Below are 20916 nucleotides of genomic sequence, written 5' to 3'. Positions count from 1 at the left end.
TAGTTTATCCAGTGGTCTCAAATAATAATGAATAAAGACTAGTTAATTTTGCCAAAAGCTTGTATTTTATAATATTTTGTGATTTTTAATATATTAAGATATCAAGATACTATTGTAGATGGGAACCAGCCTGCATTAATTAGTATTTTGTTTTGTATTGGGGAGGGTGCTGAACCACATGAGAGTTTATACTTGGAAAACACAGTTAATGTTTAAAGTTTTATTTTTATTATGTTTATTTATTTTAAGAGAGAGATAGAGCATGAGCCGGGGAGGGGCAGAGAGAGACACACACAGAATCCAAAGCAGGCTCCACACTTTGAGCTATCAGTGCAGAGCCCGACGCAGGGCTCAAACCCATAAGCCCTGAGATCATGACCTAAGCCGAAGTTGGACACTTAACTGACTGAGCCACCCAGGCACCCCAACACAGTTATGTTTAAATGATTATTTGCTCAACTTATTTTGAGGCATAAGGTTATGGTCAGTAAGCAAAGAGATATTAGGAACCATATTAAAAAAACAAACAAACATGTAATGACAATTCCAAGGAGCTACATCCAATATTTAAGATAAAATGACTAACAAGGCTTCCAATATTCACAAAAAGATTTTCATAAATATTTAAATGCCTGATATAACTAAAACAGCCTTTTCTTACTTTTGCCTTTGCGAAATCCAGTTGCTTGGGAGGCATTCCCTATTAAAAGACAGGTTGCTAATACTGTAAAAAAGACTATTGCTAGGATCCAAGCAAATGTCACCAATAAAAAAAAAAAACACACCATCACAACAAAAACAACAAAAAAATTTCCCCCAATTTTTTTTTTTTTTACAAAATAGCCATTACTTTAAAGGAAAAAGGTATAGCAATTATGGTTAGGTATATGCTACTTTCATATGGTAGTGTCAGAAGCTTGAACTAGGATTGAATAACTTGATTACACATTAATAAACTTAATGTGATTTGCCCAAAGTTGTTTGAAGGAAAGCGTTCTTATTAAAATTACAATTTATCTGGTGAAATAATGTGAACTCTTTTAATTAGTCAAGAGGCAACTATAAGAATAGTTCTCAGATTGTTTTGTAAAATAGCATTTGCATAGCTTTATCAGACACATATATTTTTTAAAAAAGTTTATTTATTTTAGAGAGAGACCATGCACACGAGGAAGAGACAGACAGAATTCCAAGCAGGCTCCGATGTGGGGCTTGAACTCATGAACCATGAGACCATGACCTGAGACAAAATCAAGAATAGGTCATCTAACCCACAGAGCCACCTAGGTGCCCCTGGACACAGTATTTTTACAGAAAATACATTTCACTTCCCTTATGCAGTACAGTTGCTCTATTTGACTCACTAAAAAAGGAGATAAAAGCAAGCTGATATATACGATAAATTGATTCCATTTTAAGTTATAAGTTGTGAAGGTATATAGTAAGTACTTCTGTTATTAAATCCTATTGTGGGGTTATGGAGAAAAAAAAGCTTAAGAGTTTCGGTACCAACATACATGGGGGTAGAGAACATATTCCTAATATGGAACTTTGTATCATGTTGTCTAATGCATACATGTTGGAATCAAAAATGTAATATTTTTATTATGAGAAAAAGTTTGTTTAACTAAGGTAAAAGCTAGATCACAACATCTGCATTATTTCACAACATATAATCAGCTACCAGTTTTTACTAGTCTGAGGTACTTGAGGTCTTAACCTTGCTTGGATGACTCCAGAGTACTTCATATTAAAAATATTATTTTCGAAATATTTTACAATCTATTTTAAAAGCTAATATTTTTATGAGGGAGGCCATGATTAGCACACTTTTATTGGTAAGCAGATACAGAAAGTTTAAATAAAAGAACTTGCCTTGTATATCTTTTTTTCCTATAAAATTTCCAGATCACAGTGCCAATAATAATTAATACAAAACCCAGCAGTTTTAAAGTCATATTTAATGTTGGTTAACTCCCACTTAGCATCCTATTTAGAATGTAAATCCTAACATTGTTACAGGAAAAAAAAAACCTGTTTTTCTAGTATAAATTAAACACATTGTCATAGATAGTTCTTTAAAAGTAGCCTTAAAAGACAAAAACACAAAACATCTTGCAAACATACAATTCCCTAGCAAAATTTTTAAGTACATAATTCTCATGTAAGGCACTTTCATTCTTTTTCAAATAAAATTTTCATAAAAAGCTTCCATTTTTTTTGTAATCAAATCTTCAGGAATTATACAGTAATAATGTTAGATCAAGTAAAACTTTATTAAATACCCAATTTTGGCATGATTTTCTTAAATATCTTTACCTTTGAAGAGAATGAAGGATGGGCATCAAGTTTTATGTAGGCTAATCTTAAATGAAGGTATTCTTAGCCTGTTTTAGAGAATTGATAATGTTTTATCTTGTTGCTCTTGTTCAAGAATCTTGAAATCTTCCAAAGGAAGACTGCTTAAGGCAGTTGGTAAAATGTGTTCTGATGTACCCTTAGGTAATATGTTATTTGCTTCCAGATTCTTCACCAAGCACGTGGCTTTGATCCATCTCCGTGTTGCTCTGCGTTCTTTTTGTAAGCAAGTTTTCATTTTCTTTCTTAAGCTTGCTATTTCTTTTTCCAGTTTTATTATCCTCTTTTTGGCCTCCATAGGATTCCTAAAAGCATAACTGTGTTCAAGCAGTACTTGCTGACTACTAATGTTTGATTTTAAATTAGATGGTTCTGTTGGAGTACAAGTGTTGTTTTTCTTCAAAAGATTCCTTGACTTGAGTTTCTAAGCCAAATAAAATCAAAGGGTTGAACATAAATGATGGAATATCACAAATAAGTGAATTTTATCCTGTTTTGTATACACGTAATTAAACCTCTCTTTTAAAAACTGATTTTAAAAGTTTGATAGGCAACATCAACAGCCCATCTCGTATAATCATGGATTCAAGTTTCTCAACTTGTTGAATTAACCCCATTTACTTATTTATTTTTGTGTTTTCTCTTCAGACGGATGTGAATATTATTAGAAAATAGACAATGGACTTCCAAGTTATTTCAAGTTATTGAGTATGATTCTATGGAAACTCTAAAAGTCTTTTGCAATTTTCTCACTAAGGCCAATGTAATGTATTTAAACATTTGTTTTATCTGTGATAGTGATTGAAACTCTTTTTTAGGTACATCCTATTCTTTCAACTTGGTAATGTTTTAAATTAATTCCAAGTATCAAGCTCCTGAATAGATTTACTTATTAATTGTTCAGTTACATCTTCCATTCAAGGATTTAAAATCTGGCTAGGAACTTTTTACCCAAACCCAAGGACCCTGAGGACCTTTTTTCCCTTTATGTCTTTCATTTGATTGTTCATCAAGTCCCATTATTTCTACCTCCTAAATATCTCTATCATGAATCTTTCCCTCTCCATCATTCTTAATGCTACTGTCCACATCAGGTCCATACATCTGGCTTGAGGATATTAGAAACTTCTTTATTGATGCCTGCCTTATTCTGATCTTAATTCATATTCTGCCACCAGAATAATTTTTCTAACAGATTTGATGTTTCTGTAACTGGCTAAATTCCTCTTTGCCTAATTATATAAAGAAAAAACAAGGCAAACTTACTATTTAGGATCTCACTCCTGCCATTCACCGTCTTGATTTATACTCACAATACTAAACCACTTCCAGTTCCGAGGGTATGTCATAACCTCATAACTTTGTGTTTTTTATTGACTGAACAAACATTAAAACATATAGGGATTCATTTGTGGACAAATAAATTTTCCTCTCTGATCAGATTTTGCCTAGCTATATAAAACGTTGTTCTAATACATTCATCTTTCCTTTTACATATCACTTGCTAACATTTGATTATTTTCTACTTACCCTCAACCCATTGGCTTTTGTTCTCATCATGTTATCGTAATTGTTCTGTGCAAGGTCAAGAACCCTCTCTTAAGTTCCAAACTCCAAGCTAAAGCCAGCTTAAATGCCTGAGCTCTATGAATCTTTGTTATGCTTTCCTCTGAACTTATATTCTTTAGTGTAACTCTTGTATTCTTTGGGTGTGCTATTCTTAAAGTTCTTTGCACACATTTTAAATGTTACCTTAAAATCAGAGCAGAATGATGCTGGAGGTTTCATTACTCATGATTTCTCAGTTTTATCATTGGTTCAATTATTGATAATAACTGGAAATAATGTAAAATCCCAATATAGTAAAAACAGTTTGGAATGGGGAAAAAATATTGGAGTTAGGGAGACCTGGTCTCTAGCCTGCACCTTTACTGCAAAAGAGGAAGTTTTGCAACTTTCCTGAGGCAGATCATTATATATGAATTTCCATGTATTCTGAATGGTCCCACTTTATAAGCAAAAAAGAATGGGTACTAAAAATGGTAAAAATGGGTAAAAGAAAAGTAATGTTACCTACCATAGACTTTAAATGGTTACAAAAATCAAAAATGGTTGGAACAGCATCCATTTTAAGTCGTCGAGTTTGTCCTGTTAAGTCAAAACAGGAGGCTTCAAAGTGCTTTGAACAAAGAAAAGTGTGTTTTCCTGGCACAAAATTTTTGCGCCTAAGTAGGCGAACCCATTCTTTTCTTCTTTTAGGATCCAAAGGAAACCTTTAAAAAAAAAAAAAAAAGGGCAACTCAAATTCCAACTATTACACTTCTGGTTGCACCTAAATGGTTAAAAGAAATTTTAAAAGGTGCTGATTTAAAGTGTCTTCCATTTACATAAAACATTTTAATATCCAGACACTGAAACAGAAACCAATTCATGCTAATTTTTATAAGTTGGCAAAAAAATTACTCAAAAACTGACTTGAGTGGTTTTATTTTGATTTTTCAGGATTTTTAAGAGACCTTTCTTCCTCCCCCGCCCCCCCCCCCCACAGTCCTTAACATGGGCAGTAAAAATACAAGACTATATTGATTTAGATCGAGGTTATATAGAACCATTTTAAGCAGGAGTAATTCACAATGCTGTGATGTGCTGCTGATGCACACGGTCAAGACAAAATATCTGCAGATTAAATTTTATCAAGGAAAGCCTAGACAGATTCTGGTATTCCTTCCTCTGTGTTTGTTCATTGTGACAGTTAACACATTGTTTAGGAATTTTTCCATTTTAATAAATTTCCAGTGAAATAAAAGTAGGTTATAAGTTTCTTGAGGACAGGGATCATTATATCATCTATTTATCTTTGACACTTAGCACAGAGCCTTGCAAACACTAGGGGCCCAATAAATATTTGCTTAATTGTTATGAAACAGAATACATAAGTTAAAATTTACTATATTACTTCCATGTAGTTAAACTACACACATATATTTTTAAGCTTATTTATTAATCTGGGGGGAGGGGCAGAGGGAGAAAGAGAATCCCAAGTAGGCTCTGTGCTGTCAGTGCAGAGCCCTATGCAGGGCTCAAACTCACAAAACTGTGAGATCATGACCTGAGCTGAAATCGGGAGTTGGATGCTTAACTGACTAAGCTACCCAGGTGCCCCTAACTACACATATTAAAAAAAAAAAAAAAAAAAAAAAAAAAAAAAAAAAAAAAAAAAAATCTTAAGCTCTGTAGTAGAAAGCATAATTATTCCAAAAAGTAAAATGCTGCTGTCAAGCCCAGCAGGAATGTTTTCCCTTTCATATTTATTTTAAATATAAAATATACTGATATGTACCAGTGTATACCCGGTAGGAAGAGAAAATTGTAGGGGACTGCCCCAAAATTCTAGTGGCCATTGTACTGACTGACTTGAAAACATAAGAATCAACATTCACATAAGTTTGAATTGAGCTCTTCTTTAGTTTGATTAATCCTTTAAGTATTAATAATGAACTGACTAGTGTTTAAAAAGAACCATTAAAATCATGTTAAAAAATCACATGTTAGGGGCGCCTGGGTGGCTCAGTCGGTTAAGCGTCCGACTTCAGCTCAGGTCACGATTTCACAGTCTGTGAGTTTGAGCCCCGTGTCGGGCTCTGTGCTGACAGCTCAGAGCCTGGAGCCTGCTTCAGATTCTGTGTCTCCCTCTCTCTCTGCCCCTTCCCCGCTCATGCTCTGTCTCTCTCTGTCTCAAAAATAAATAAAAACATTAAAAAAAAAATCACATGTTAGAAGCTCCCAAGTGAAGCTTGATTAGGTAACAATAGCTCTAGCTAGATTAGATATTTAGGTTTGCTCAAATTGCCAGCACTAAGGGGCACAGAAGAAAACCCCGATTTACTGTAAGTACCCTTCCATCTCCTATCCCCCCACCCAAAAATACCCTAATCTGAAGGTAACATTTGTATGTCACTCTACAGTTCGCTTTCATGTATGTAAGTTTTTTCTGTTTCATTAGAAACCTCTGATGGAGAATTTATCTACTGTGTTCCAATATTTAGTGGTTTGGAAATGTTTCCTGGGGCCTAAGCTAAAAGTCAAGCTTTAGTTTACAAGCACATTTCTTGTTTGGGCCTCAATAAAGATACAGAACAAATTAAGTACTGTCATTGTATTATCATTGCTTTAAGACTCTTCAGATATATGAAGGCTATATTTCAAAATTATTTTTCAACCTTTTAATTTCTTTAGCTCTTTGTAGAAAGCTTTTTTTTTTTTTTTAAATAGGCTCCACACTCAATGTGGGGCTTGAACTCAAGACCCTGAGATCAAGTGTCGCATGCTCTACCAACTGAGCCAGCCAGATACCCTTTGCTCTTTTTAAAACTAGCTCCCTAATTATGAAACCAAAGCATAATTGAACCTTAACGAGTCAATTTTCCTTCCTTGAGATTCAATTTAGGAATCCCATCTTCCTAAGGAAATTGTTCATGGAATGAATAAGGTGTTCTTGTATCATACAAAATATCATTGTATTCTAATTGTTTACTTTTCTATTTCCACTCCTAGATCATAAGTTTCTCCTGGTTAGGAGCTGTTTTTCACTACTTTATCCTGTTAAGCAAGCACTCAATGAACTTTCTCAATGAATCAATGAATGAGCAAACTAATGGGGTTAGTTTTTATGTATATAGTAATGGGGAGGGTACATAATCAAATGACTTGATGCAATAAGAGTGGCTGAGAGTATAGTCTCTGGAGTCAAATCAAGGTGCCAATCCTGGTGCCTTCAATGTAATAGCTGGGTGACTTTAGGCAAGTTATTTAACCTTTTTAGGTCTCAGTTTTATCATCTATAATTGGAGTAATAATGATACTTAGTACATTTCTAGGGAATAAATTAGATAATATGAGTAAGTGCTTAGCCCAGTGCATTGTATACATTAAATACTAAATAGGGGCTATTTATGAATACAAAAATAATTACAGGTGTCATGTGTCATAAAAGGGTAAAAGCTAATCTAGTCAGGACACTTTGAGTTAGGAATTAGCCAGGGAATTTAGGGTGGGAATGGTGAAGAATTTTAGCTTGGGGACAGCGAAGAGTGTTATGACATGAAATGATGTTGGAGGGCCTTCTGGGCTAAAGAGTAATTTTGAACTCTATCCAAAATGGCACTGGTAAGCCTTTTAAAGGCCTAATTTATTATTTTTTTATTTTTATTTTTTAAAGGCCTACTTTAGAGAGCTGATTGTTAACGTCTTAACTAGCTGTTGAACACAGTCATTAAAAATTAGGTATATTTGCAATTAAATTAAGAACAAAGGTAATAAATACTGAAACCCATCATTTCTTAATTACTGTATCTATATTCTTGAAGTTATTTATGTCTGTTATATCTGTGTGGTATAATTGCTATAGAACAGTGTAGTACTGCACATTTATTCCCAACTCTATGATCACTCATGTCATATTGGTAACTTGAAACTAGTCATGGTAGGAGTATTTATATCATGGAAATTGGGCAAATACTATCAATCAGGGCTATCCTCTTTCCCTGGAGATCCTGTTGTTAAACCTTTAGCAACACAGCCACGATTATAGAGAGAGGTTAGGAGTGTATGAATAGAAGCAGTGAACCAGTTAAAAGGCTGTTGTAATAATCCAATCAAGAGGGAATGGTGAGAAGTCAAGGGAGGATGACCTACCACCTTCTGGGTGGATAGTGTTTTCATTTACTGAGAAAGGGGTTAAGGGAAGTGGTGTAGGTTTGGGGGAAGAGCAAGCTCATTAGTACAGTTTCCATATGTTGAACCCAAGGAACTGAAGAAAGACCAGGCAAATACTGAGACACTTGTCCTATGGGGTCTGGAACTCATTAGAAAGATTGGACTGGAGATATTGATTTGGGAGGCATCATGGATTAAGTGTTAACTGAGACCACAGAACAGTTGAAATCATTTTGAGAATAGTGGTAAGACCTAGGTCAGGGTGCAGAGAAAGGGGCTGGCAGAGAAAACAGATCAAAGACAAAAATCACAAAATTAGTGTCAAATAATTCAGAAGTAGAGAGTATTTCATGGAAGAAATGATCACATGCCATAAAAAAGAAACACAAAAATGACAACTCAGCAAGAGAAGTTCAGAAGATTATTGGGGAGACTTAGACTGCAGTGGGCTAAGAGATAAAAATGGAGACAGTAAGTTGAGGCAACATAAGTTGTACATGGGGATAAAGATGTCTACCAACATCCTAGAAGTTAGTCAGACATTGTATTTGTGAAATAGGAATGTAATTTATTATAATATTAAGGTCTAAATTTCTGAGGTTACACATGAAAATGCTAATTTCATAGGAAGAAAAATGGTCAAGTATGCATGTTACTGTATCACTGTGTATCTCTTAAACATTCAGTATTATTGGTGCCTTGCTTGACTCCTCTTTCCCTCATCTTCCACATCAAATTACCAAACACGGTAGTTTCTACTCAAAAATAAAAAAAATTTTTTTTTAATGTTATTTTTTTAATGTTTATTCGTTTTTGAGAGACAGAGCATAAGCAGGGGTGGGGCAGAGAGAGGGGGACACAGAATCTGAAGCAGGCTCCAGGCTCTGAGCTGTCAGCACAGAGCCCGATACAGGGCACGAACCCACAAACTGTGAGATAATGACCTGAGTCGAAGTCAGACGCTTAACCTGAGTGAGCCACCCAGGTGCCCCTAACTCGAATATTTCTTAAATCTGTCCACTTCTTTCCATCTCTGTCAGTACCACTCTAGTCTAGGCTACTGGTGGACTCTCTCTTGTTTTACTGCAAGTTTCTGTTTTTTTCTCTATAACTCTCACCTCTTCTAATTTACTGCTGGTTGTGCCAGCAATGAAGTATATTGCTTAGCTCAGTTGACATTATAGCAGAATTTCTCTGTGAAAGAAATAGTAGGTAAATTAACATTGTGTAATAAGCTCCTTTCTCATCAAATTCATCTCTTGATGATGCTTGACCAGCACTTTAAGTGTCAAATAATTCTCCACACTGCAGCCAGATGGCTTTTTAATATGCAAATCTAATCATGTCTTTCTTTTAAAAACCTTCACGTCTTCTCAAACACTTACTGGGTAAATGAGAAATCTGTGAAGTAGCACACAGGACTAAATCTCTGTCATCTTTTGGTATTATCTGAAATTTCACATCCTCTGAGAAGTGTTCTTTGACTTACTAAGGCTTAGTTAGGTATCCCCGAGTATCTCTACTGTGGCACTGACCCATAATTATGTCTTTCTTTCTCACTACAGGCTAAACTCAAGGTGTAAGAATTTTCTAGATCCCTAGCACTATGTCAGGCAAATGAGAACTCTGTACACATTTGATGAATGAATGAATGAATGAATGAAGTGCTACGTTTCCATCAAATAGCTGAAAATCAGAAACATCACAAGGACTTTTTTAAAGCAGCAGTTTTTAATAAGAGGGGCATTTAGTCATAATTAGGTAGGGAAAGGGTCAAGGATATAGTTTTCCACATTCTAAGATCGTATTAAGTTGTGAGATATATAAAATCAGAACTATTTGCACTTAACTTTCTTTTAATGCTTCTTCAGGCACATGGCAGGCACTTGCATATTACAAAGGTAAACATTTACAGAGTACCTATTATATCTCATGCAGTGTTCAAAACGTTTTCAAGAGTTCTGATGTGACAGAACTAAATAATTTTGATCGCTCTTCCAGCAATCGGAGGAAAAGCAAAATGTAAGTTCTTTTTATTACTGTTCCGTTAAGAATAGAAAGCTTATCTTTTGCACTTTCATTAACATCGCTTAATTCTTTAGCTATCAATGATGACTCAACTCCTCCGCAGTTAACTGTTATGTGACCGAAATCGAAATGCTTCCCATGCCAATTCAGCTCGTGACAATTTCCTAACTTTGATGAAAGCACACAGCAGGCTTTTAAGGTGACTGCGGACTTGAACAGGAAGGTTTCGCTTCCTTTTAAGGCATCATTCATGTCAAGGCCCAGTCTAATACATGAAAGAATAGAAAATTAAGATATTCTCCTCTCACTTTCTAAGGGGTAGCCACCACACAGAACTTGGATTTCTTGTACAAAGTGAGTAAACCTTCCCTGAAGTGACAGAAAAATTGGGCATATTTGAGAAACACACACAAAGGGCGGACAGAAATGATGCTCCCCTGCTACCAGCTAGGTAGTGAAGTCTTCAGAATTAGTAGAATCCTCTTGTTCCTTCCACACAAGCGACACCCAATCTAGGAGCTCCCGTTTCCGGCACCCCCACTCCCTGCCCAGGTTACCTGTGGAAGCTGATGTTAATGTGCTTGTTGTAGGTAGTGGCACAGCCCGCCGCGGCGCAATTGGTCGGCATTTCCCTTTCCCCCTCATTCGGCGCTGTCTTAAGCCTGTTCTGAGGCGCTGGCTGCTACGCTTCCTTCGCGCAAAGGCTAGGCAAGCGAGGCAGGGGAAGGGCCCACCGACAGGAGTCGTGGGAACGGGGTGGGAAAGACGGGTTGTGTGTATTTGGGGGGGTGGTGGTGTCAACCTTCTGTCTCTTTATTAATATGGCGGACTTCAGCCAGCAGAGCAGACAGTCCTGGACCTCCGATCTCCTTCGTCTACCTTCACCAACATGGCCGACAAAAGCCACCCCCTCCCGGCCCCCAAAAGGCAGTGGGACTACTGCGTCTCTTTGGCAGCCGACCTCAGAGCAGTTAGAAAGGTGTCTCTTGCCCTCCCCCCATCACTATGAAACTCTTGCGGCCAAGATTAAGAACGGGCCCGCCCACCCCGCCACGCACCCAGATATCCCAATCCCGAGCCCGCGGTGGGTGTGAGCTATGGGTTGTAAGGACAAACCCGAAGGGAGAGAGAAGAAAGACTACAAGTCCCACTGAGAATCGCGTTGTCCGGATTATTATCGCGTGAACTGGAAGCCTTGTTTCCTGCGTGCCGCAGGAAGCGACGTCACGGGCGAGCCACTTCCAGAGCCCCTTTCTCGCGAGGCGGAAGAGCCCCGAGCGCGGAGGAGCAAGGGGGCGCTAGGGAAGGGAACTGAATTGCGACGGTCCGGCGAGAAAGAGCTGGGGTGCGGGGAAGTTGGGGAGCAAAGCCCGCTAGGTGTCCGAGTAGGGTAAGGCCGCACCGACCGGGTCCGTTAGAAAAAAAGGGAACCGAGGAGGAAGGCAATTGTCGGGCGGATCCCCGGACGGAGGGCTAAGGTTGTGTGGAAGGCGCTGCTCCCGGGATGGCGACCGCAGATATTCCGGCCCCGGCCTCCAGTGGCCTCTCGCCCAAGGAAGAAGGGGAGCTAGAAGATGGGGAAATCAGCGACGACGATAACAACAGCCAGATACGGAGCCGGAGCAGCAGCAGCAGCAGTGGCGGCGGGCTGTTACCGTATCCACGGCGAAGGCCTCCTCACCCGGCCCGGGGCGGTGGATCTGGCGGAGGCGGTGGCTCCTCCTCGTCGTCGTCCTCTTCTCAGCAGCAGTTGAGGAATTTCTCACGCTCGCGGCACGCGTCGGAGCGGGGCCACCTCAGGGGACACAGCAGCTACCGACCCAAAGAGCCGTTCCGGTCTCACCCGCCCTCCGTGCGGATGCCTTCGAGCTCGCTGTCCGAAAGCAGCCCCCGACCGTCCTTTTGGGAACGGAGCCACATCGCCTTGGACCGTTTCCGCTTTCGAGGCAGGCCGTACCGGGGTGGAAGTCGCTGGAGTCGGGGGCGAGGAGGGGGTGAGCGAGGAGGCAAGTCGGGGGGCAGACCTCCTCTGGGAGGAGGAGCAGGATCCGGATTCAGCAGCAGTCAGGGCTGGCGAGAGCCCTCTCCACCTCGGAAGAGTTGTATCCTTAACGTGGCGGTCCGCCCTGGGTGTGTCACTTAACAAAGTTCCCTTTAGCGTCATTATTAGGTCTATGAGATGAGTAACTTTTCTGAACCATCAGAACCGCTTATTTGTCAGTGTCAGTATACTAAAAGTAAGTTTCTCTTTGGTGATCCCCATGTGTCACACTATAGAGTCTTGTTTCTTAAGATTGGTTTACTGGGTGTATTATTGCTTTTTAATGTAAACGTGTATGGGTTGGCACCAAGTTAGTGAAATACAAGAAAGTCTAAAATCACATTTGTAATAGTACATCAGAAGCCTAGGTTTCATTAGCATTTATTTGTATGTGAGGTTGATTTAGATTGTTAGAGGGAAAAAAAAAGAGTCAGTTTGGGGAATAGTGTTGCTTATACCATATTGAACTTTGGCATTGAAAATTGTAAAGTTCCATTCTGCGTAATTCTACAGTTTTTATTTGTGATTCTGCTTTACCATTCTTGACTGATTCTTACACATTGCTGCCTTTTAAAGTGGGGGACAGGGAAAAGACCCGTAGCTTTACCAAGTCTGTTAATTCAGAGGTTTCAAATTCGTAAACTTTTAGTAAAACTTTACCGCCTTCTCTATGTTCACTTTTTGGACATTTTGTAACTCAGTGCTGACAAATGTAGGTTAGAGGAAGACAAACAGCATTTTAATTTTAATATATTGGAAGCCATGGAGTATATGGGAGGGTGGAGATTATGGGGAGGTTGAGAAGGGAAATAGCAAAATACCTGGTTTTTGTCATCTCTAAGCCCATAATCTTTAACAGTCCTAAATTTCCTTAAGATTTATACTGGGGAATTAGTCATCTGAAGGTTTGCTAGTTTATGAGTTTGTAGAACTAGGTCTTATTTCATGATAACTGCATTAAAATAGTTTACTAAGTATAGTTATTACTGGTTGTAATTTCTATAGTGTAATGATTTTATAACATTAATTATATTTGGAACTTATGCGCAATGACATTTGTTTGGAAGACACGCAACATTATTTTTATAGAATATTTAGGACCAGATGGTTTTCCCCAGATTTTGGGATATAAAGGGGACAAGAAATGTAAGTTTAGGTAAGAAGTAGCAACTTCTGATGCTAGTGCCCAGAAAAAACTTAATTTTGCCACCAGAAGTTGGGTTAGGAGCATCCCAGGCTCATTTCAAAGAAAATCATGTAGATATTTAACTTTTAAAAAGAGGATGTTCTTTCAAAAAAAAAAGAAAAAAAGAAGAAGAAGAACTCTGCCTAAGATATTTTTTTAATGAAAGATTTGTTGTCGATTCTGAATCTAAAAAACAGGATGTTTAAGTACATATGTGTATATTTTTTAAGAATACAAGAGAGGAAGTTTGGAATTTGTGTTGGAGAGACAAACGTGAGTAAATAATTATAGTTTAATGTAAAGCAGTTTGTATTGAGGTATGTAAAAAGTACTGTGGGAGCAGAGTTTTTTCTTCATCTAATTGTATTAGAGAAGGTGGTGAGGAAGGGGGTTTGCCCAGCTCCTGCCTTTGCTTTTTTTTTGTCCATTCATTCAATACCAATTTGGCCTCTGTCACATATACCTTTATTCATTGCTAAGCTTATGTTTTTATTAGTAAACAGGCATATGATGTGAAAAAGCACAAGAATATATCCAATCTGATTTCTGTAGTAACTTACCAGAAATGAGCTGTCTTGCTGTTTTTCTTTTCACAGATGCTGCTCTTAAGAAAAGGATGCTTATTTTGATCCTCTGCTCATTGTTTTCCTCATGAAGTATCATTAATCCACCCTAGGGTTGATAGTCTTTGTAAGAATTTGTGAAGGAAAACGTAGTTTCCAACTACTTTTATATGATGTGAGCAAACAAATTTGTCATACAAATATTTATTAATTCAAATTTCTTAATACCAAGATTTTACTTAGGTTTATTCCTATATTTCACTGTGCAATTATAATAATGACATTTTAATTTTGCAGATATTACATTAAGAAAGAATAAGGGTTATGGGAAACCTGGCTGGCTCAGTCATTAGAGCATGTGACTCTTGATGTTGGCGTCATAGGTTTGAGCCCCATGTTGGGGGTAGAATTTACAAAAAAAAAAAAAAAAAGAAGAAGGGTTATACTGTGGTTCATTTGTGTAATTAATGTGGAAGTAAAGTAACATGAGTACAAGTTTTTTGCTTTTTTTGTTTTGTTTTGTTTTTTAACTCTTTTTCTGTAATGATTAAGGTATGCTGATTGCAGCTTTAAAAAGGTAGAATGAACCAGATTCTATTGTGGCACTTATTTTCATTCTCGTTCATTTAAAATTTTTCTTAGTGATAGACAGATGCTCAGTCAGTCTTAGCATGTTTCCTTTGGATGACTACTGTTTTACACTTTCTAATCTGATGAGAGCTAACATAATTAGGCCAGTGTCTCTCATCAGTAAAAGTCATTTCATTTTCACCTGCAGTTGTAAAGGTTGAATAGCAGTTCTTTTTTTAAACCAGATCTGAGGTAGAAATTGCATTTTAACTAGCTTAAAATTAAATCTTTTAAATGTTGGTTTCATCCTAGTTGTCCTATATTAGAAATAGATTTCATTTAGCCTTGACGGAGATTACTTAGTTACAGTTGTAACTGAATTACTTTTCCTCATTTTTCTTTTATTTTTTTGTCAATGTATTGAATCTTTTTCCTCTACAAATCTTTCCAAGGTCTTCAGTTTTATTTTTTTTTAATCACTGTGGTTGTGCCTTTAGATGGCTCTACTGAAAAGTGAGATGTAAATGCAGCTAATTAGTGAATTCATGTACAAAGAGTAATGTGGGTTAGGGGAGCAAATAATGCTCTAGCTTCACATAGGAGGTGACATTTCAATTTTGAATTGGGGTCAGTTTGAAGAACTGAAAAATCTTAATACAAAGCTGTGCATGATTGTGATTAACGGGGAAATTGTAAGATTGGAAAGGAAGTACAGGTCAAATCATGAGGCGTTATATGCCATTGTAAGGATTTTGGACTCTGTTCTTAATGAGATTTAAACAAGGGGAGAGATCTGATCAGATTTGTGTTCTAGAAAGATTATTAGTGCGGCAACAGAGTGGGAGGTGGCTTGTGGGAGATAAAACCCCAAATATCTATCATGAGGCAAGACTTCTCCCTTGTATTGTGTAAACGTATGGGAGTGCATTAGAATGCTCAAAAGGAAAAGTGAAAGAGACTTAAATAGAGCTTACTGAAGAGCACCATTATTGCGGAGTTAGAAAGGAGTCATGAAGACTTAAAGGAAAAAAGAAGGTAGGGAAACAGGAGGAAAGTGGGGTTAGGGAAGCCAAGAGAGAAGTGGTTTGCAGTGTCCAAAGCTGCAGAGAGGTCAGGTGAAATAAAGTTTGAAAACACGGTGGATAAACAAACTCAGCCAGCAGAATCTAGATTTCGTTTGAAGAGTAAGATAATGAGAAACTAGTATGCTTTCAAGAAACTTGGCTCTGCAGAGGTTAGATCAGAGGTCCAAAGATTTACTAAAACAGTTTTGCTGTAGAACTGTTAAGATGTTGAGATGTAAGTGGTAATGCTGGTTTAGTTTCTAAAATTATTGGTGAAAAAACAGTATTTGGTGGTGATTCCCATTCTTCTATTCATTATTAGGGAAATTGAACAATATCTGGAGGCTGATTGTCCTGTAAATTGTTAAACAGAGGAACCATCTTTAGGGAACTGTAATGTTATATCTATCCTAGCCAGTTTAAATGATCTATAAAGGACATATTGTATTAAAATCACATAAAGTACTTATCTTTAAATCTTGTTAATTTCTAGGCAGAAGTGAGGGATAGCAATTTTCACCTATGTTAATTATTTTGAATAAGAATAGTATTGGAATTTTGTAGCCATTTCCAAGGAAAAAGTTATGTTCTATGTATCACTTGTTAGAGAAGAACAAAAAATTTGGTAGTTATCCTTATCTTCAGGGACAAATTAGTTTACAAAATACATTTTGAATGCTATTGAAAGATTTTATTATTTTTTTTATAGTATAACTGCCTTCATTGTCTTAGTTGTGCATATGTTGGATATTAGTATATTTGTGGAGCTCTAAGATTGTTATGTACTAGGTATTTAAGAAAATGTTTGCTATTTATAAACTAGTTTTAGCTATTAGCTGTCAATGTTCATTTTTTATCTCTTTTTTAAAAATTTGAGACTTGAGAAGAAACTAAAAGAAGAAATGTTTCCTTCTGATTATCTGAAGGGTAAATTATTCACACCTGTGACATACCAGTTTCTCCTCTTCTTTCAGAAAGGAATTTTTAACATCCAGCATATTATGGCTTTTTCTGATAACCTCAGAAGGAAGGCTGCTGTAGACCTCTAAGTGGTTGGAATACCTGTAGTTACTGTGGGTAACAACTGACATTAGTGATTTTGTAAGTGGATTGTTTTATGTGGTTACTTATTCAATTTGAAATATGGGCACATAATGAAAGTGGGCATTAGCACATATGTTGAATGGACTTTAGTAATTTGAAACTACCAATTCATCTTTTTTGAAAAACAGATAAAAAAGGGAGGCAATTAATCTATAACTTAATGTGTTTTTGTTAAATTTACTGGAAAAATTTTGGAAATTGGTTTCCTTAATATGCTGTTCAGCCAAAAGTTTTGGAAGATCTCCATCAAGAAAACAAAATTATTCATCTAAAAGTGAAAACTGTGGGGAAGAAACTTTTGAAGACTTACTTTTGAAGTATAAGCAAATACAGTTGGAACTAGAGTGCATCAATAAGGATGAAAAACTAGCTTTGAGTAGCAAAGAAGAGAATGTGCAGGAAGATCCTAAAACATTGAACTTTGAGGACCAAACAAGCACTGATAATGTCAGTATTACAAAGGACCCAAGTAAAGAAGTAGCTCCTGAGGAGAAAACGCAGGTCAAAACTTTTCAGGCATTTGAATTAAAACCACTCAGGCAAAAATTGACTTTACCAGGGGATAAGAACCGGTTGAAAAAAGTTAAAGATGGAACAAAACAGCTTTCCCTGAAATCTGACACTACTGAACCTAGTCAAGGTAATGGAATAAAAAATTTCAATTAGTACTAAGATTCTTTCTTTATGGGGTAACTAGTCATTTTGATACTGTGTTTCATTGAAATTGTTTTGATACCTCATCTGTGAATTCTTCTTGCACTTTCTAGATAGACAGTCATTATTCAATAATGATAGGTTTAGATTCATTCTGATCTTTCTTTTTTGGCCTTACATGCTGGTCAAGACTTCTAATATATTTTTTAAAATAAGCAATAATGTGGACACCTTTGTTCCCTACCTTAAAGGAATGCTTTGGATATTTACTTTTCACATGATGTTAGGTTTTTTTAGAGATATCCTTTATTGAGTAAAAAGTTTTTTCCCCCTATTATTTGACATTTTCAGCATGAATGGATGTTGAAGTTTATCGTATCTTTTTTCTTCATTATTGAGAAGAACATGTATTTTTCTCCTTTAATTTATTAGTGTAATGGATTATATTTTTGTACTGTTAAACCACCTTTGTATTCTTGGGATAATTCCAGTTCGTGATATATCATTTCTGGGTTGGATTTGCTAATTTTTTCTTTTTCTCTTTTTTATGAAGGTATAAGTTATATGCAGTAAAATTTAGCCTTTTTAATGTATAGTTCTTTAAGTTTTGAGAAATACAGGCAGTTGGCTAACCATTGCCAGCTACCACAATTAAGATCTAGAACAGTTTTGTCACCTCTCACAGATTCCCCCATGACCCTTTGCAATCAATTCCTTCTTCCCCCAGCCCACCAGGTAACTACTGATGGGTTTTCTGTCCTTAATAGTTTTGCCTTTTCCAGAATGTCATATAAATGGAATTGTTCAATATATTGCCTTTTGATTCTGGATTCTTTCATTTAATAGTGTATTTCAGATTCATCCTTGTTATTGTATGTACCACTAGTGCATTCTTATTGCTAAATGTGCCATTGTATGGCTGTGCTACAGTTTGTTTATCCATTTCCCACTTGAGGGATATTTGGGTTAGAATTTTTCATCTGGGTTTATAGGCTAATTTTTTCCCTTCTTTTCCCATGCCAAATTCTAGTATAAGGTTATGATATGCTCAAAATGAGCTGGGGAGTGGTTTCCCCTATTTTCAAGAATAAGTTAAGATTAGAATTGTTGGGGCGCCTGGGTGGCGCAGTCGGTTAAGCGTCCGACTTCAGCCAGGTCACGATCTCGCGGTCCGTGAGTTCGAGCCCCGCGTCAGGCTCTGGGCTGACGGCTCAGAGCCTGGAGCCTGTTTCCGATTCTGTGTCTCCCTCTCTCTCTGCCCCTCCCTCGTTCATGCTCTGTCTGTCTCTGTCCCAAAAATAAATAAACGTTGAAAAAAAAAAAAAAATTTAAGATTAGAATTGTTCCTGGGATATTTGGTAGGCTTTGTTGGTAGAAGTGTCTGGGCCTGGGTAGAATTTTTTCTGGGAAGGTTTTAAACTGTTGACTGTTCATGCTTTCTATTTCTGGTTAAGGCAGTTTAGGTAAAACATATTTTTCTAGTAAAGTGTCCTTTTCCTGTAAGTTGTAGCATTTATAAAAAATTATTAATATTAAAAAAAATTTTTTTAATGTTTGTTTATTTTTGAGAGAGAGAAAGAGCATAAGCCAGGAAGGGGCAGAGAGAGAGGGAGACACAGAATCTGAAGCAGGTCCAGGCTCTGAGCTGTTAGCACAGAACACGATGTAGGGCTTGAACTCACAAACGGTGAGATCAGGACCTGAGCCAAAGTCAGATGCTAAACCGACTGAGCCATCCAGGTGCCTCTATAAAAAATTATTATTAAGAATCTCATTTTTCTATTACAGCGTTTATAAGTTGTTATCACCCCTGTTTTTAAATTTTCTTAGAAAGAAATCCATAGCTTTTTAAACTTACGGATTTTCAGCCTCTCTTCTATTAAGATCATTTTGAGTTATGAAATTTCTACTTCAGCTGTTTGTGATATGTAATTTTTTGCCATTTATTCTAAATATTTGCGAGTTTTGTTTTTCTTTGATCTGTAGGCTATTTGGAAGTATGTTTCTTAACTTCCAAGCATGGAGGTTCTTCAGCTGTATTTTTTGTTATTGATTTCTAAGTCAGTCATATTGTCAGAGAATGAGATATTAGAGAAAGATAGAATGAGAATTTACTGTCATTTATTTGTAGAGATTTGCTTTATTGTATGTGATTGATTTTTATAACTCTTCTGTGTGTGTTTGAAAGGAATAAATGGATCGTTAGATATGTTTTTTTATGTTCACATCTTCCTTCATTTTTTGATCTGCTTGATTAACTACTGAGAGGTTAAAGTCAGCCACTATGATGATGGATTTATGGTTTTCAGTTTTTGCTTTAACTACCCTGAGACTAAGGAATTGACTCATTATTCTCATTATTATGTAGTGGCCTTCTTTATCTCTAGCAATGTTTCTGCCTAAAAGACTTATGGTAACAGTCCACACCATCTTTCTTTTGGTAAGTATATATGCCTTGTATATCATTTTCCATTCTTTCAGTTTTTCCATATCCTCATGTCTCAAATGTCACTTGTACATAGTATAGAACTGGATTTCATTTGTAATTTAGTCTGACAATCTTTGTTCTTTAACTAGAATATATATTCCATTCACATTTTTCATGATTACTGATACTTGCATTTTTTTTTCTTGCCTCTTTTGTTTTTTGGGCTTTTTTTTCAAACATTTTTTTTTCTTTTACTAGTTTGAAGGTAGATATTAAGTTTCTTGTCTCATTAGTTCCTCTAGGAATTGTAACATGAATTCTTATCAGTGTTTGAAATTAATCAAGACCTTTATCCTGTCCTGGTATACAAAGGCCGGTACATGCCTAGCTTTGCTCATATAGTTAATGTTTTCTTGGCTCACTTTTCTATGTCTAGAATCATTTATGCTTAAAATAATTTTTTTAGGATTTTCTTTAGAATGTGTCTGCTTGATGGAAAACTTATTTCTGGTTGCCCTTTTAAAAAGTTTATTTATTTATTTTGAGAGAGAGCAAGAGAGGAAGGGGAAGAGAGAAGGAGAGAGAGAGAATCCCAAGCAAGCTCCATGCTGTCAGTGCAGGACCTGATGCAAGGCTCAAAGTCATGAACCATGAGATCATGACCTGAGCCGAAATCAAAAGTCAGACACTTAACTAAGCCACCCAGGCACCCCTTTGTTTGCCCTTTGTTAAAGATAGTTGTCTAGGTTTGAAATTCTATATTGGCTAGTTACATTCTCAAAATATTGAAGATATTTTCTGGCTTCCATTATTGATATTGAAAAGTTCACTATCAGTCTTAATAGTTTCTAATTTGAAGGTAGTTTATCTTTCTCTGCTTGCTTTAAAAATTCCATTTTTGTCTTTGATGTTCTGTAGTTTAACTATGATGTGTTGATTGCAGATTTCTTTTTATTTATCCAGCTTGGCATTTGTTGTGCTTTTTTTTTCATTGATTCTGAAAAATTGTCATTATTGCTTAAATATTTTCCCATTCTCTTTCTTTTGTGGAATTCTGTATATCTGTATATCAAATCATCTCACTTTATCTTCCATTTCTCCTAATTTCCTTTAAGTTTCTGTCTCTTTGGTTTTTGTTTTGTTTTGTTTTGTTTGTAAGGTTTTTTACTTTGAGAGAGAGGGAGAGCATGAGCAGGGGATGGACA

General features: G+C 36.6%; 2 protein-coding genes across 2 annotated transcripts in view; one reads left to right on the top strand and one right to left on the bottom strand.

The window, feature by feature from the left end:
- Positions 1-370: 370 nt before the first annotated feature.
- THAP2 (THAP domain containing 2) lies at positions 371-11341 on the bottom strand. Its single transcript, XM_030323240.2, has 3 exons — positions 10659-11341; positions 4436-4631; positions 371-2782 (listed from the first exon to the last, which is right to left on the bottom strand). The coding sequence occupies exons 1-3, from the start codon at positions 10727-10729 to the stop codon at positions 2393-2395; spliced, it is 657 nt and encodes a 218-aa protein (XP_030179100.1). The 5' UTR covers positions 10730-11341; the 3' UTR covers positions 371-2392.
- ZFC3H1 (zinc finger C3H1-type containing) overlaps positions 10973-20916 on the top strand; it is a 55161-nt gene continuing 45217 nt past the window's right edge. The window contains exons 1-2 of the mRNA XM_030323236.2: positions 10973-12203; positions 16853-17269. Coding sequence (XP_030179096.1) covers positions 11606-12203; positions 16853-17269 — 1015 coding nt within the window. The 5' untranslated portion in view covers positions 10973-11605. The remainder of the gene's footprint in view (positions 12204-16852; positions 17270-20916) is intronic.

The sequence above is a fragment of the Lynx canadensis genome, chromosome B4 (assembly GCF_007474595.2).
Source record: "Lynx canadensis isolate LIC74 chromosome B4, mLynCan4.pri.v2, whole genome shotgun sequence".
In the NCBI taxonomy this organism is placed as follows: Eukaryota; Metazoa; Chordata; class Mammalia; order Carnivora; family Felidae; genus Lynx; species Lynx canadensis.
Note: the sequence above shows the minus strand (reverse complement) of the source record. Positions and strands in the feature narration are given on the sequence as shown.